The sequence below is a fragment of the Megalobrama amblycephala genome, linkage group LG2, assembly GCF_018812025.1.
Source record: "Megalobrama amblycephala isolate DHTTF-2021 linkage group LG2, ASM1881202v1, whole genome shotgun sequence".
NCBI classification, from domain to species: Eukaryota; Metazoa; Chordata; class Actinopteri; order Cypriniformes; family Xenocyprididae; genus Megalobrama; species Megalobrama amblycephala.
Genome location: NC_063045.1, coordinates 43,460,627 through 43,478,280, shown reverse-complemented (window position 1 = coordinate 43,478,280; position 17,654 = coordinate 43,460,627). Strand labels below are relative to the sequence as shown.

General features: G+C 36.7%; 2 protein-coding genes across 2 annotated transcripts in view; one reads left to right on the top strand and one right to left on the bottom strand.

Annotated features, from left to right (window-relative positions):
• The window catches only part of LOC125259432 (protocadherin-10), a 22,698-nt gene extending 12,397 nt beyond the window's left edge, over positions 1-10,301 (bottom strand). Inside the window, exons 1-2 of the mRNA XM_048177070.1 lie at positions 9,761-10,301; positions 7,986-8,053 (exon numbers count right to left, since the gene is read on the bottom strand). The gene's annotated coding sequence lies outside the window, so the exon portion shown is untranslated. The remainder of the gene's footprint in view (positions 1-7,985; positions 8,054-9,760) is intronic.
• On the top strand, positions 8,488-17,654 carry fgf18b (fibroblast growth factor 18b). Its single transcript, XM_048177145.1, has 5 exons — positions 8,488-9,878; positions 11,533-11,572; positions 11,676-11,853; positions 14,408-14,514; positions 15,610-17,654. Exons 1-5 carry the CDS (start codon positions 9,847-9,849, stop codon positions 15,892-15,894), a joined length of 642 nt encoding a protein of 213 aa, XP_048033102.1. The 5' UTR covers positions 8,488-9,846; the 3' UTR covers positions 15,895-17,654.

Here is a 17,654-nt window from a genome sequence, read left to right as displayed (position 1 = left end):
AACATCAGCCAATCGTTTACGTGATCATCGCGTAAACGACTGGCCCTCTGGCTTGTCAATCACTGTCATTACGTTCCTTGTGAAAAACATGCGCGGATTGGCCCTCTTACTTGTCAATCACTGCCATGACGTTTCTTGTGCGAGACGTGCGCAGCTGCGCGCTTCAGTAACTTTCCACACTCTACAGGCGCTGCATGCAATGTTTTTGTCAGGAGACAGGAGTAACAACTGCAGATTATGAGTTACCTGCGGTGAGTCCGACATAATGAATCCACTAACATGACACAGCGAATGCCGTTGGTAAACACTCATGTTCCAATACTCGTGCACGAGTTTTAGGAGGTGTTCCCTCGAAATGAGCTGTGAAGGAGGGGGGTTGTTCTTACGCATGCGCTCATTTCAAAAACTCACTAAAAGTCTTTGGTTTCTCAGTCGACGAAAAGATCCTCTTTAGCACCTTTAAATGCAAGTTCTGCTATCATTATACAGTTATTTTTTTATTTTTTCTATCTTACAGATAATACTTTATAGGGTTAGTTCACCCAAAAATGAAGTTTCTGTCATTAATTACTCACACTCATGTGGTTCCACACCCGTATGACCTTCGTTCATCTTCAGAACACAAATTAAGATATTTTTGATGAAATACGAGAGGTATATGACCCGTCCATAGACAGCAATATAATCATCACTTTCAAGGTCCAGAAAGGTACTAAAGACATTGTTAAAACAGTCTACGTAACTGCAGTGGTTCAACCTTAATTTTATGAAGCAGCAAGAATACTTTTTGTGCACGAAAACAAAACAAAAATGACGACTTTATTCAACAATTTCTTTTCTTCCATTTCATTCTCTACGCTGTTTACGTTCAGTGCTTCCAGGTTCTACATCAGAATGCAGGCTCAGTATTGGCTGACGCTGTTCACGTGAGCAGCATGACGCGTGTGTGATGCTGATGCAGGAGCCTGCCAACATTGAGCCGGCATTCTGGCGTAGAACACGGAAGCTGTGGACTGTGTTTACATCAACAGAGTAGGAGACTGACAGGGAAGAGAAGAGATTGTTGAATAAAGTTGTTATTTCTGTTTTGTTTTTGCGTGTTGATTATATTGCTGTCTATGGAGGGGTCAGAGAGCTCTCGGATTTCATCAAAAATATCTTAATTTGTGTTCTGATGATGAACGAAGGTCATACGGGTGTGGAACGACATGAGGGTGAGTAATTAATGAGAATTTTCATTTTTGGGTGAACTAACCCTTTAACAACCATAATTAATCTCTGTTAGTTGTACGTAGACCTGGTACTTTGTTATATATACATTTGTGATTTTAATTTTAATGTAACCAGAATTGTGATATTGCTGTTCCCTTTTTATTAGGACTGTGATTGTGACACACTCTTTCTTCGGGATTCTGACCGTGATAACAGAAGACAGCCAAGATTCTTCCTCCACAAGAACTATATTTGGAGTCTTCATGCACAACATTATTCTAGACTGAGACAATGTCATGGATGAACTTGAAAACCTTCCAGGTGCCATGTGAATAATTTTTGGGCTGATATGTGACAAATTTGGAATTTTTCTTTCCCTTGGACACAATTCTCTGAAACCAAAACTACATTCACTTAAAACCCTTCTGTTGATGTAAGCAAAGGCTGTTTGAGATCGTTAAAGGCTTAGTTCACCCAAAAAATGTAAATTTTGTCATCAGTTTTTCACACTCATGTTGTTTGACCTTGGTTAGTCTTTCAAACACAAATTTAGCTATTTTTAAAGAAAACAGGCTGGAAAACTTTTTGGATCTTTTAAGTTTTGGTTAACTGGACTTTCAGTTGGAGGGACAGAAACCTCTCAATTTCATTAAAAATATCTTCATTGAAAATAAATAAACCATTTTTTTTTTTTTTTTGTACATTTAGAAAACAAAAAGGTTCTATCTACAAAGTTGAATGGAATGGAAAAACTTTGAAGCTCAATATCTCAAAGCTGCTCAGAATTCAGACAGAACCTTATAATTCCAAGGGGACGAAATGGTGACTTTCATGTCAACAATTACAAACATGGAACCTTTAGACAAATTTTTCAAGCAGTTCTCTATATATCCGAAGGGGGGCAGCAGCACTGCTCCTGACTGAAACTTACTTATAAGTGAAAACAGATGAGGCACGTGGCAAAAAGCCACATGTAATGCATTTAAATCAGATTTTGCTCTCAAAAATGTTTTATAGCTAAATGACTATCATAGTGTAACCTAAACCACAAACTTATATGAACAGTGAAATCTTATAGGCTATAAAATCTGCCTCTAACCCTCCCAATCCCATTTAATTTCATTTAGGATCAAAACACAAGTTATGTAGATATGGCTTGATGCTTAATTGCATATGAGAGAATTTAATATTGTAAATAGATACACTATCCTGATCTACTTTATTACGGATTAAGCAGTGTGGATTCTCTAATCCTCTAATGACAGGCATCTAAATAGTTGGATGCATTTGTGAATTGTAGCTGTTTTGATTTACTCATCTATTGTAAATCAGAATAACATTTACCTGGAGTTCCTGGAATCCTTTTATCTCACGTCAGCTGATATTTTCACAAAATAGTTGAACATTGAACATCTCTTTGTTTAACATTTCAAAATATTTTATTCTTTTTCGAACTCTAAATCTGTAGTGGAAAACTGGAAAAGACAAAATTAAGAGCTTGAAGAGCATTAAGTGTTTATGTGCAACATCATCTGCAGGTGGAGACCAGAGGAAAGCACCACAGACTGACAAATGCACAGCAGGTGCATTAGGGTTTGACCTTGATAGGGTTCACTGTGTGTGTGTGTGTGTGTGTGTATGAGAGAGAGAGAGAGAGAGAGAGTGTCCGCAGGGCTGTGCATGTGTGTGTCCTCCCAACATCTGTCAAATGCATTTTATTTCATTATCTAGCCTTTCACAACTGCTCTACCTGCATAAAACCCAAAACTCCTACACTGATACTTTATTAAAATACATTCTTTTTAGAAAACATGAAAGCTGTTTCACATAAATCGTTCATCCATTTAGACCAGGAGAGAATAGCACATTGCTGTAAACAGCTAACAACATGTATAAAGTTAAAATGAATATTCCTACAAAAATGTGTTTTTGGTTTCCTTGTAAATAATAATAATAATATAATAAAGATAATAATAATACATTTTAAAATTAAATAATTAAAGTTAAATAATCATAGAAATTTCTAGGCATTTAAACAAGAAACAAATTAAATTGTAATAAATAATTCAAATGCATTACATTTTAATATATTAAATTATTTATTATATTAATATTATAGTTTTAAAGGTACAGTGTGTAAAATTTGTGAGGATCTATTGACAGAAATGCAATATAATATACATAACTATGTTATCAGTGGTGCATAAAGACCTTACATATGAATCGTTATGTTTTTATTACCTTAGAATGAGCCATTTCTATCTCATACAGCACGGGTCCCCTTACATGTCAAGTCGCCATTATGCACCGGCATGTTTCTACAGTAACCCTAAATGGACAGACTGCTCTACAGATTGCGTTTCGTCACTATGTCCATTGGTGTTTTTAGAGGTAGCTTGCAGCGTCACTACGTTGAATACGCACAAAGTAGTAGTAATAGTAGTCGTCGTCTGGTTTATTAGAAGCTGAGACCGTTCTTTGTTAGAAGTAAGAAGAAACCTCATCTTTCACTTCACTGTCCAGGGCTGTAACCACCATAGACATTGAGGGGGACAAGTCCCCCCATAATATTTAGAAATGGCCAAATTGTCCCCCCCAATATTCAAAATTCTCTGCTACACTCCATTATGCAATGCTCTGTGTGTTGTTAGGATGACAAAAATGTTTGTTACATTTTTAGTTTGGTCTGCTTCAGTGGTCTAACGGCGCTCGTCAATGTCAAAATGATTGAGATGGCCAAACAAATCAAAGTAGGCGGGGTTTGCTGTTCACAGAAGCAGAGTGAATTCCAGCAAGAAGCATCAGTTTAATGTTGAAAGAGAGTGAGATAACATGTAAATAGCGAAACAACATTTAATACGTCAACTGTTTTGCGATAGAAACGTTAAATGACCGACAGTAACATCCAGTGATGCAAACTACTTAACTTTTTTCTCAAATATGGCCATTTTGAATTTTTGAAAATATGCATTTATGTGATTGATGTAATTCCTAACTGAGTATGACGAGATATTAGGCATACAAATAAAAGTAGGCTACATGTGTGCAAATTTTAATGCCAATTAATGCAAATATTATTTGCAAATGATTCTTTAATACCTAGAATTACCTTCAGTGTTCTATTTCTTTATGCTTTATAAAAAAACTTTCATATGTTCATATGTTCAAGGCATGGTTATGGCCATATCACTGGCTAATGTACTCTCTGCTGTCTCAGATGATGACATATTTGTCGTGTCGGCCAGACGGCCACCGTAGCATCTCCGAAAGGGAGGGGTGCGAGGGGTGTGCGCTGTTACTTGCAGTTCACAACCTCACCAATAGATGCCATTAAAATGTACACATTGCACCTTTAAAAAATATATATATAAATAATATCACTGTCTGATTATGTGAACAGCTAACAACATTGTAAAGTTAAAATCAACATGCCTTGTATACTGAAATATGATTTTGGTTTCCCTGTAAATTATTATAATTATTATTAATAAAATTATTAATTATACAATTTCCAGGCACTTCAATGAGAAAAGTAAAATAAATGTACAATTACATAAATTATATGTAATTATATAATATGTATTATATGTTGAATTATATAATTTATAAATATAATAATATACTTTTATTTTTATCAACAAAAAAAATAAAAAAAATAAAGGAAAATTATTTTAAATTATTTTAACAAATTAAATGGGGTACATTATAGTGTATTATATTTATTTAATATTTTAAAAAGTATTCAAATAACATTTTTGTTATTAAATTAAAATAAATTATTCAGGCCTTAACTGTAGTGTGTGTGTGAGTACATATATGGTTAAGACTTGCACCTTATCTAATTTTTGTTTATCCATCTCATATTTCATCTCAGCATTAAATCCCTTGAATTCAGGGCAGTTTATCCTTCTGTGTCAATGTTGTTGCTCAAACCGCTGGGTTAAAACAACAGTTCCACAAAATATACAGAAGTACTCTGTAGAATAGCATGTTTGCTAAGGCACCTGGCAGCCGCACAGCTCTTGCAAAACTTGACGATAATGCAACCCAACATTCCAGCATCAGAAAAACACAAAAAACTGCTCCTCACAAGACAAGATTTTTTTCTTTTTTCTTAGCGTATGTATGTTTATTTGCCAGGAGCCCTCAGGTCAATGATGTTGTAGCAAATTAGAGGTGAGTGACAGCTGGCTAGCATGGCTGACAGATTTGAGGAATTCGGGCAGTCTGTGAGGACGGCCCAGCCTGAATGTTAAACACTTTTTCCACAAAGCTCAAAGGAACAGTTCTACCTATTAGCAATTCAAACACACACACACATTCTTTTTCCTCTTGCTACTTACAGAAATGGTTAGATCTGGATTCAGTGAGTTGTTTTAGGCAGTGCTAATGTCATTTATGCCTACCTATTGCAGGCAGATTGGATTAATTAGATGTTGGAAGTACATAATGCGACGATAAGATTCTCTTTCAACCAAAACATGAATAAAAATGCGTATAAAAAGTGCGTCTACATGAGTATGTGTCTATGTGGTTACAAAAGGCCTGTGGTCGGCAGACTAAAGCAAATTCATCTCCACCACGCAGAAAGGAGGTAGAATGTCCATTTACGTATATGCAGTTCAGTGGCTGCGGTCATGTGCTCTCGCCAGCGCACAGAGAGAGGAGACCTGTGGTTTTAACCCAGCCAGCTCACACCAGAGAGGAGGGGAAAAGAGAGGGAAGGGGAGAGGAGTGATGACAGCTCATGATGTTATACATTGCAAATGCGAGCAGGGAAGTGACCGAGTATGGGTTAATAAGCCGTAGAATGAGGAAAGAGTCCAGAGATGACAATGCAGCATATGTAAGGACATGGGGAAGCTAAAAAGAGGGCTTGCGAAAGCAGCGAAAACACGCGAGGTATTTGGAAGGCATTTCGGGGCGCAATCACCAGCATGATGACATCCATCACAGCTGAGTTTCAAAAGAAAAACAATTTGGCATCGGGTACGAGCCAAACAGCATGTTTCTGTTACCTACAGTGACCTTCTTTCCTTCTCTGTCATTCCACAATCCTCCTTTCCCCCCATTATTCAGCTCCTCGCTTCCTTTTTCCATCGCTCTGTCCCTTTCTTTTCACACTTCACTCCCTTTTACACCTTCTTCTCCCTTCGGTTTGCCGCCGCTTCCCCTTCCTCCCTGGCCTGCTAATCTATTCCAGAAGAAAGGCTACCATGGAGAACGCATAACAAGTGCTCATACTTCAGCACGGGCCAAGAGAGAAATAACACAGAGAAGGAAAAATGGGAGTGGGGTACAGACAGGCAGAAAAAGGAGAGAAAGTGTTTATTCAAACTCAAAGCTGACTCCTTTGTTGTGGTAAGGACCTGTCTTATATTAGAAGTCTGAACTCCCTTCAAAGTCTGGAAAGATGGAAGATGAGCCAAAAGGAAGAGAAAGAACGAGACAGAGGGAGATGAACAGAAGAAGGAGAAACTCCTATTTTGTCTGAAACTGGTAGACTTGGACATGAGAAATGAGTGGATGGTAAAAAAAAAAAAAAAAGGAGCTTGGAACTCCATTGAGAGAACAGATGAACTATGCTTGGTTCTGGACTGCGCACACATTCAAACCATTCAGCCAGAGCTTTGACTGAGCCTTTGATTTCAAATATTGGTATTCATAAGCTCTATGGTATCTGAGAAATCACATAATCAATCTACAGCACTTGTGGCATAATGTTGATGTCCACAAGAATTCTTTTCCCTCCTTTCCTAAAAAAGTAAAAATCTTGGTTACAGTGAGGCACTTGCAATGGAAGTAAATGGGGCCAATCCAACCTGTTCTCAAGAGAAAACATAACTGTTCTTATCGATTTTGTAATTAAAAGTATGCATGAAGTATGTTTTTCATCAGGTGGGTGTGAGCAGATTGTACGAAAACGTACAAGTACAAATTCATACGAATTTGCCACCAATTCGCCAAAACTTAAAATAGTGTCATGAGTCTGTTGGCCAATCCGTATATAAAATACTCACTATTTCAATAGCATAGCCACAATATATGTGTTAATATAATTTTAGTGTGAAAAAATTACTTAATCTATTCGACGTAAAGTAGTATATTTAGTTTTGCAACTTTATCGCCATTTGACAATGTAAAAATGATTAATTAAAATAGCTTTACAGAAATGATTTAAGAGAAGAATTCATTTAAGTGCGTTTATAAAATTATAAACTTCACAATTCTAGGATTAAATCCTCTGAAAATTGGCCCCATTTACCTCAATTGTATAAGTGCCTCTCAATAGAATTAATTAGGGCCAATTTTTGAAGTTTTTAAAACACTGTAACCTTGATTTGTTTTTAAGAAACAAGAGAAGAGTCATTGTGTGTGTGCGTGTGTGCTTGTTTTTGTGATTTATGAGGACACAAATTTGTATAATGACATGGGTATTACACTGGTATTACGAAGTAAACATGAAATATGAGGACATTTCATGAGTCCTCATATTTAAAATAGCTTTAAAATCATACTAAACAATGTTTTATTAAAAATGTAAAAATGAATGTTTTCTGTGATGGGTAGGTTTAGGAGTAGGGGTAGTGTAGGGGGATAGAATGTACAGTTTGTACAGTATAAAAACCATTACACCTATGGAATGTCCTCACTCTGATGGCAAAACAAACCTGTGTGTGTGCGTGTGGTAATCAACACAGATGTTCCTTTAAGAAAACTAAAACAGAATATTCTGAAATTCAAAGAGTTCTGAGAGAAAGTGCATTTGATACCTTTCACATGAAGATCTCTGGACTTCATCTAAAAATTCAATATGGGTGGAGGGCCTGAAGTCCAGACACTGAAAGACAAAGAGCAGAGAAATGCTGGTACAAAAGGTTATACAATCATAATGGTGAGTGTGATCCAGTCAACCAGGCTTCCTAATTCGGTCTAATATAACTGTCCACACACCCTGGTGAGCATACGTTGAATATCAGGTCATTATGACCTGCTAATTGCTCAGTATACTCTCAAGTGGAGCTAAAATATCAAACCATTACACTAATCAAAAATGTTTGTTGTCTCTGGAAATTATGGGATTTTTAAAGTGAGAGGAAATGAGTTATAGTATTTTGGAAATGTGACATGGCTCATTTAGGGTGTTCAAAACCGCCAAGCGGCCTGTGACCTGACTAGTTACCCGCTAATTTACATCTCTCTCCTTCACTTGCTCACATCTATTGCTCCTCACGGATGGGGCACAGGGGTGCTGGGGCGAGAAAAGGGGGGTTGAGGAGCATGCAGCGCTGGCGCTTGTTGGCTGACCCTGGTGTCTGCGGTTCTGTCGTGGTCAGGGGAGGGGGGAAAACGGGCTGTGTTTCTGAAATCCCTGTGAAATGTTAATTTTGGAACGACTTGTTGCTTACATACCTCTCTCACACCCTCTCTTCTATTTTGAAGTGTTCAAATATGGCCTAATATTGCTTAGTACTCCTTTTAGGCTTTACAGAAATCACATTTGCAAAGGATGCACTAAGTAAGTGTTTGTTTAGGTTTAGCTGGTTGTTATTTACCCCAACAGTACCAGTGGTTTTGGACTTTATACTGACACCTGTTGGTGTGGATGCATGAGGTTTGTTTGCTAACTGCTGTTGCTTGTTTGTTTATCTTTATCGTTTTGTTACTGTACATTTGTTTTTCTCCATCTTACACTACACATATCCATATAGAGGATATTCTAGGTTTAATTACAACATATTTTCATGGTTGTATTTGCGGGTTGTGTAGTTGTGTTTGTGCAGTAGCCTAATTGCATGACACGGCAATGTCATGTCAACATGGCGGCGACCGTGAGGGGGCGCCCCGCTCGATGTACAATAAAACAGTTTTTTTCCCCACATGACTGACAGGACTGGAGTCTCTCGCGTTTGGTATTTCTCAAAACACTATTAATTTCGTTTAATTAGCAAAAATATGACTGAATGCACCTTTAAGCGGGACGTCCATACTGTCACGAACCTTTACATTTACGTTTTCTCTTAAAAAGTCACTCGGTTTATGTAAGCAGTTTTAAAGTGCTCAAAGTTTTGAATTAGGTTATTACTGGACGGTCGAACCGTCGCTCCACCTTGGTGATGATAAGTGAGCTAGAAACATCGTCCCATCACCATCCCTGCCCCTGCGCGCACCCCGCCCATCTCCGTTCCACTTCAGCTGCGCTTCCTTCTCATTCAGCAAACGCACTGTCCTGTGGCGAGAGAGGGGTCCTTTCCACCCCACAGCCAAACAAAAGAAGCCTGGAAAAGGAGAAAATCTAGCAAAGACTTCTTAAAGGGCAGGAGGACCCCTGAATTCTGCGTTTTTGTGTGAAGACAGCAGCGTTCTTAAGGATATTGCAAGGGAAGCTTTTTAATATCCATCTATTGTCAGTGTGTCATGTGGAGTGTGGGGTCACACAGGAGGATGACCTGTTTTTCACCTGTCGTTCTCCAGTATACATCTGAACAGGTTTGCTTGCGAGAAGACTCTCTCTGAACAATCCTCCAACGCGCGCTCAGATGCTCACCTGGGTCTGTGTCCGGTTTTGGCTCCAGTTTTTAAAACCATCGCCTCAAAGATCTCACTGTCCGGGGTGATTGAAGCGCTGGAGCGATGCAGTCCATCCTGTCCTCTGCTGTCGTGCTGTAAGTTTCACGAGTAAGATCATTCAGTATGAGTTGAAGGCTTTTTGTAGTTAGTCTCCATACTGATAGGTCCAGCCTGAGCATTTGTTGTGTTTCTCATCTCTGGCTCAGCAGATGCTGTGTTTTCATAATAACACATCCCACAGTCTCTCCTCAGAGAACAGCACTGATGATCTGATGATGATGATGGTGATGATGATGATGAAGAGACTTTATATGTCTGAATCCTACTTAGACTGCTTGCCCTGTTCTATAGAAGTCATGTGTCAGTCAATTACAAATAAGGATGACTTAAACTGATATATAAAAATAATAATAATGGAGAATTAATTATTATATAAAGTATTATTTTTAAAGTAAAAAAAAAACGAATATCAAATAATGCTTACTCCATTTGACCTGGAAAAAATGTCTTAAAATGTCTTTTTTTTTTTTTTTTTTTTTTTTGTTAATGTAAAAAATGTTAATCAGGGTGCACATTATAAAGGGGTCCCTTCTGTTTTATGGTTTTCTTGGCACATTGCAACAAAATGGCTTCCTGCATGTTGGTTACACCATGGTGACTTTAATTAAGTGGCCAGATGTTTCCCCCCCAACATTTTAATATAAATTTAAAATAACAATTACTTTACAGCTTATTTCTTTAAAAAAATCATAATGCTATACCAAACAACTAATGGCAAATTGTTTTCAAGTATTCCAGCTTATTAAATCTCCAGACAGTTACACAACTTAGACATTTATTCTTTAAGCACCAGAAAAAAATGATCAAAGTTATGTGAATTCAGAAATTGAAAACATGTTCCATCATAGATTAGGTGTATTCAAGCCATTGTATATATGATTAGTTTTTAATTTAATTTAAATGCTCAAGATTCACACAAAAATGAGCATCACGTTTACATATCAAAATCAGTAGTAACATTTTGTTGAATAAGAAGTGTTCATAAAATAGGAGAGACCTGAATTGGTTGGATCAGGGTTCATTTGAGGGTCATAATCAGGTGCAATCAATCAAAAATTGACCTTTGAGTGTTTTTTTTTTTTTTTTTTTTTTTTTGTCAAAACAAAAAGCCCTTAACCCCTCCAGCTAAAATGATTAAAAAAAAATAGAGAAAGAAAAAATATATGAATGTTGGTTAATAAAGATCGGAAGCAATTATATTATGGTATAAAATTTGGTGGCCTGTGATACATTATGATGCTTGGCTGACATCATTTAAGAAAAGAGAGTGAGTGAGCTTGGTTGGCATGAAGTATTATTAACAATTCATAGCAGACCTGAACATTGATCTTTAAATGCATGCAGATACTCACATGTGGTGTTAGTTTGGGTTCAAATAAACATTTTCATCTTTTTTTTCTTGTTGCCTCCCTCTTAAAACTGTAGTCTTTTAAAACTATATAGTCATACATTTTTAAAAAAGGGGGAAATATTTTGTTATACTGAATATAAATAATTTTTTACCTTTTTTTTAAGCTTCCATTTGCACCTAGTAGGTTTATCTTAATGTTTGATTCACCAGAGATATTCAGGAAGGAATGAAAAGTGTGCTAACCACCTTTAATCTCCCCTAAATAGGTTTAAAAAGCAACTAAAATAAATGCAAAAGTCACACAATCACATGTGTCTTTTCTATTTCTCTTTGGCCAGATGCTTCCAGGTCGTGTTACTGTTCTACAGCCCATTACAGGTGCTTATAGTCTGCAATGTGTTACTGATAATAAAACCATATATCAATTGATAGTTCATAAATCAATAAAAGTGATTTGTGGCTGACTCCTGTGTTTATGCAGGTGTTAGCAGTGGAAAATGTTAACTTTGGAGTTCACGTAGAGAATCAGACAGGGGTGCGGGATGGCCTGAGCCGGAAGCACCATCGGGTTTACCAACTATACAGCCGGACCAGTGGAAAACACATCCAGGTGCTCGGCAAGAAAATCACTGCCATGGGAGAGGATGGGGACAAATATGGTAAGAAATAATCTGAACGTGTCGGCCTACCTGTACATTTAGTACACTCTTTAAATAACTGTCTGATTAAAACAAATGAGTGTGTGTATGTATATATATATATATATATATATATATATATATATATATATATACACACACACACACACACTATTATTTATTTGTTGTTTTATAAATAATAGCAACTTATGATGCACATAAATAATTTATATATATATATATATATATATATATATATATATATATATATATATTTAAATTAATTGTACTTAATTGGTTATATATCTTATATATGTATATATTAGTTGTTTTTATAAAAAAATTTAAATTTATAATACACCACTTACTGTATATTAGGGCTGTCGCATGTGATTATTTCAAAATCCTTAACGCAAATAAATTAAAGGTGCCCTAGAACGTATTTTAAAAGATGTAATATAAGTCTAAGGTGTCCCCTGAATGTGTCTGTGAAGTTTCAGCTCAAAATACCCCATAGATTTTTTTTAATTCATTTTTTTAACTGTCTATTTTGGGGCATCATTAACTATGCACCGATATATAGGTTGCAGCCCCTTTAAATCTCCCGCTCCCCCTCCCTCGGAGCTCGTGCTTGCCTTGAACAGCATAAACACAGTTTACACAGCTAATATAACCCTCAAAATGGATCTTTACAAGATGTTCATCAAGCATGCTGCTTGCATACATCGGACCATGTAAGTATAGTATTTATTTGGATGTATTACATTTGATTCTGAATGAGTTTGAGGCTATGCTGTGTGGCTAAAGCTAACATTACACACTGTTGGAGAGATTTATAAAGAATGAAGTTGTGTTTATGCATTATACAGACTGCAAGTGTTTAAAAATGAAAATAGAGACGGCTCTCTTGTCTCCGTGAATACAGTAATAAACGATGGTAACTTTAACCACATTTAACAGTACATTAGCAACATGCTAACGAAACATTTAATAAGACAATTCACAAATATCACTAAAAATATCATGTTATCATGGATCATGTCAGTTATTATCGCTCCATTTGCCATTTTTCGCTATTGTTCTTGCTTGCTTACCTAGTCTGATGATTCAGCTGTGCACATCCAGACGTTCTGCCCTTGTCTAATGGCTTGATCATGGGCTGGCATATGCAAATATTGGGGCGTATACCCCGACTGTTACGTAACAGTCGGTATTATGTTGAGATTCGCCTGTTCTTCGGAGGTCTTTTAAACAAATGAGATTTATATAAGGAGGAGGAAACAATGGAGTTTGAAACTCAGTGTATGTCTTTTCCATGTACTGAACTCTTGTTATTCAACTATGCCAATATAAATTCAATATTGAATTCTAGGGCACCTTTAATGAAGCATGTGAAATTTCATCAAGGTTATTTACATCATGCAGTTAGATGATCTTTGGAGTCGGAGTTAATCACACTGAGCATCTACAGTGGCACAAGCACCTGTAAGGTAGAAGCTTCTATTCTAACCCTTTAACCCAATTTCACTTCTCTGTTTGAGATCAGATCATTTTAAGCCACTAAACTCCAGGAAAGTATTCAGTCGAATGATCCAATAAGCGAATTCATTCAATCAGTCCAAAATAGCGCTAATGTAAAGAAAACCAGGCTGATTACATCAGAGATGGAAGAGAGAATAGACTAGAGACTCATGTTGCGTTTCGAGTTAATTATTCTATCCAGTGTGTTTTGCTTTAAAACACGAGCTCTGGCATATTCTGTGCTTGTTTCTGAAGAGCACGAGCCCTTATGTGTCGCGTTGCGTGAAATACAGACTGAACGGAACGTCAAAAACTACATTTCTCTGCTGAATAAAGCAAACCACCATCTCGCTAATAAAGTTTTGTATTAGTATTATTTTTGTGTTAGTATTATTTTTGTAATAAAGTTTTGATGGATGAGAATCGTAATCAAGATAAAACGACGATTGTGGACACGTTGATGTACAGTAACCACGCATGAATCCATTATATTGATACGCTCTTGACGCACTGATCGCGCATTGTATTCATGCATAGACATTTCAGTACATTCACATTGTTTCCACAGACATTCCGGATAATGTCTTGATTTGTCATGTGTATGTTGCTTTGTTTAGTAATTCTGAATGGATCTGTGTACTGTAGTAGGTAGCTATATGCAGTCAGGTCAAGGCAGTTGGTTTAGGTTTTTTTTTTTCATCTCCATTCATCTTCACTCATCTCCCATGTGGTTCTGTTTGTGGTTCAACTTGACTTGTCTAAAATGTAAACAAGCTCTTTGCTGTTGCACTGTACACATACTATACATTGTAACTTATGAAGTTTTTTTTTTTTTTTCCATGGGTGCTTTGGTGTGTTTAAAAACTATTTTATTCACAACATATCTTTGTACTACAACCTGAAATAAAAAAAAAAAAAAAAAAAAAAAAATCACCTGCCAATTATAGCTGCCTTGCTAAACTTAGTTTCTATGACAATGCAACTACTGCATGTAAGCATCATTTACATCCTTTTTATATTCCTGTCTGTATGTCTTTTTGTGTTTCTTCACAAGCCCAGCTCGTGGTGGAGGCTGACACCTTTGGGAGTCAAGTGAGAATACGAGGGAAGGAGACAAACTACTATTTGTGCATGAACCGTAAGGGGAAGCTTGTGGGGAAGGTGAGTTACTGAAAAATTATTGTACTTTATATTGTAGGATCTACATCCTTTAAATCAATCACATTCTGAAGAGGCGTTCACACTGAATGATTTGAAACAATAACCAGAAGTCACTTGTCAATGTGAAAGCTCAATAAATTGCACATCTTTGTTGGGTTGTTGATGAAAAAGCTGGCAAAAACAAGCTTATTTCACAATGACTCCAGTGAGACCAAAACTTAAATAGGCTTGTTTTTGTAAAATCAGCTTTTTCTTATTTTCTCAAAACAATAGATCATGGGCCAAAGATAGTGACATCTGGAACTAATTATATTAAAGGGTTAGTTCACCCAAAAATGAAAATCCTGTCATTAATTATTCACCCTCATGTCGTTCCAAACCCATAAGACTTTCGTTCATCTTCAGAACGCAAATGAAGATCTTTTTGATGAAATCTGAGAGCTTTCAAAAAGTCCATAAAGAGATCGTAAAACTAATCATTATGAATTGAGCAGTTTAGTCCAAATTTTCTGAAGAGACTTGATCGCTTTTTATGATGAACAAATTGAATTTAGGCTTTTATTCACATATAAGCATTCATCAACTCGCACATCAGTTGTGGTAAACAGAAGCTGAAGCTTGATCGCTTGACGTGCGAGAACCAATGAGTTTCATTCTCGTGTGTTACTCAACATGTTTGAGTTTCCGCAAGAGGTTTGTTCTTGCATGTCATTCAGGTTCAGTTGAGCTTCTGTTTATGTTTTCTGATCAATGTTTATATGCGAGTAAAAGCCTAAATTCAATCTGTTCATCATAAAAAGCGATCATGTCTCTTCAGAAATTTAGGACTAAACCGCTAAATTCATATGGATTAGTTTTATGATCTCTTTATAAACTTTTTGAAGCATCAAAGTTTCAGTTGCATAGTTGTCTATGGAGGGAAAGAACGCCCTCAGATTTCATCAAAATTATCTTAATTTGCGTTCCGAAGATGAACGGAAGTCTTAGGGGTTTGGAACGACATGAAGGTGAGTAATTAACGACAGAATTTTCATTTTTGGGTGAACTAACCCTTTAAATTAGCTTTTTATGTAAATAAATTTTTTTCCATTTCAGAAAGACAGCAGCGTAAACGGAGGCTGCGTTTTCATCGAGATAATGCTTGAGAATAACTACACTGCTTGGATGTCAGCGCGCTACGTAGGCTGGTACGTGGGCTTCACCAAAAGGGGCCGACCGCGCAGAGGCCCAAACACGTTACCCAACCAGCGAGACGTGCATTTCATGAAACGCTTCCCTCCAGGAGAGCAGCCCGACCTGCAGCCCTGCAGCTTTACCACAGTCAGCAAGAGGAGCAAAAGAGTCCAGCAGACCTCCACTGCTCCTCCACCACTCCCATAATACAACAAACACTTGTGCACAAAGATCCCTTCTTACAGAGGATCTAGAGACACTCTTCTTCGAAACATAAGTAGGTTAGACTTTAGGGCCGACCTCTCGGTGGAAGTCACAAAGGACGAGGTTGCTTAAACACTGTGTAATCATGCAAACATAACCAAAGACTCCTGGGCAAGTGTCCAGTCACTAAACCCTGTCAACAAGGGGACCAAGCACTTCAGAGGCCAAAGAATTCCCCTCTAATGTCCAGTGCCACAGACTTTGATTTGTCCCACCTTAAATGAGCAAAACCTTCTACTTGTGTGAAGTTGTATGGCTGGAAAAATGGCAAGTACATGGCCTAATACGCAACAGCTGAGACTTGCTGACTTGGATGCTCATGACCAAAAGGGCAATTAAAGGATCTGCTTTGTACTCATCAAAACATCAGTTTCGGGCCTGTAAGAGCCATGAGATTGTTACCAAGAACCAAAGTCAATCACAATGTATTTGACAGGAAAACATTTTAGACCTTTGGTTTTGCCTCAGATACTTTGCCGTTCACATTGCACCAGGAGCATCGAGAGTCTTTCGTATTCATCAGCAATGACGGTACCAGCAACCAATGAAATAAAGTGCAATTTAAAGAAAGCGAGATACACTACTGTTCAAAAGTTTGGGGTCAAAGTGTTCGTTTTTGAAAACCATACCGTTATTGTCTTTTTGTAGTGGAAACTACAAAAAGCGAAATTGTGAAAACTGTGATATCATGTGCATGTGTATTATATGTTCAGTCTACAGGCACATTGTGTTTCTTTACAAAAGTGACATCGCCAACTACTGGCCTGGCAGCATAATACAGCATTTTTAAAAACGTCAGTTTTTAGTGCATTGTTGTTGTGTAAACATACACTTTAAGAAGTCTTCACCAAGGCTATATTTATTTGATGAAAAAAATACAGTAAAAACAGTAATACTGTTAAGATTACAAAATATTAAAATATTACAATTCAGAATAACCGTTTCCTATTTTCATATACTTTAAAATGTAATTTAATCCTGTGACGCAAAGCTGAATTTTCAGTAACATTACTCTATTTTTCAGTTTCACATGATCCTTCAGAAATGATAGTATTCTAATTATAATATGCTGATTTGCTGCTCCTGAAACATTTCTTGTTATTATTAATGTTGAAAACAGTTGTGCTACCTGAAATATTTTTGAGGGAACTGTGATAAATCTTTATTTCAGGACTGTTTGATGAATAAAATGTTCAAAAGAACAGCATTTATTTGAAATAGAAATCTTTGTAACATTATAAATGTTATTGTCACTTTTGATCGATAATTAGCATTTGCTAAGTATAAAATATAAATGTATATTACTGACCCCAAATCTTTGAATGATAGTGTATTTATTAGCAGCACAGAATAACAAATTAAATGTTTTGACCATTAAAAAGACTGTAACATCCATTAGACCATTAGGGCAGAACTGCTGAATGGCCTGTATAAGACATGTTTGACCAAACGCTGATCAACACTGATGTTCGTGGCTTTTTCAAAACAAAATATCCATTACAGGCCACAACAGGAGTTGATTTTCACTTTAGATAGTTTGTAACGTATCAGTTATTCGAACTGACCCCGGAGCTTCCAGCCCTGCAAGTGTTGTAATGCAAAATGTTGCCGTTACAAATTACTCTGTCCCAAAAACACTTGGGGCTGGCGAAATCTTCAGAGATATTTTGATACTATTCATGTTATTAAAATATTTATTTTGT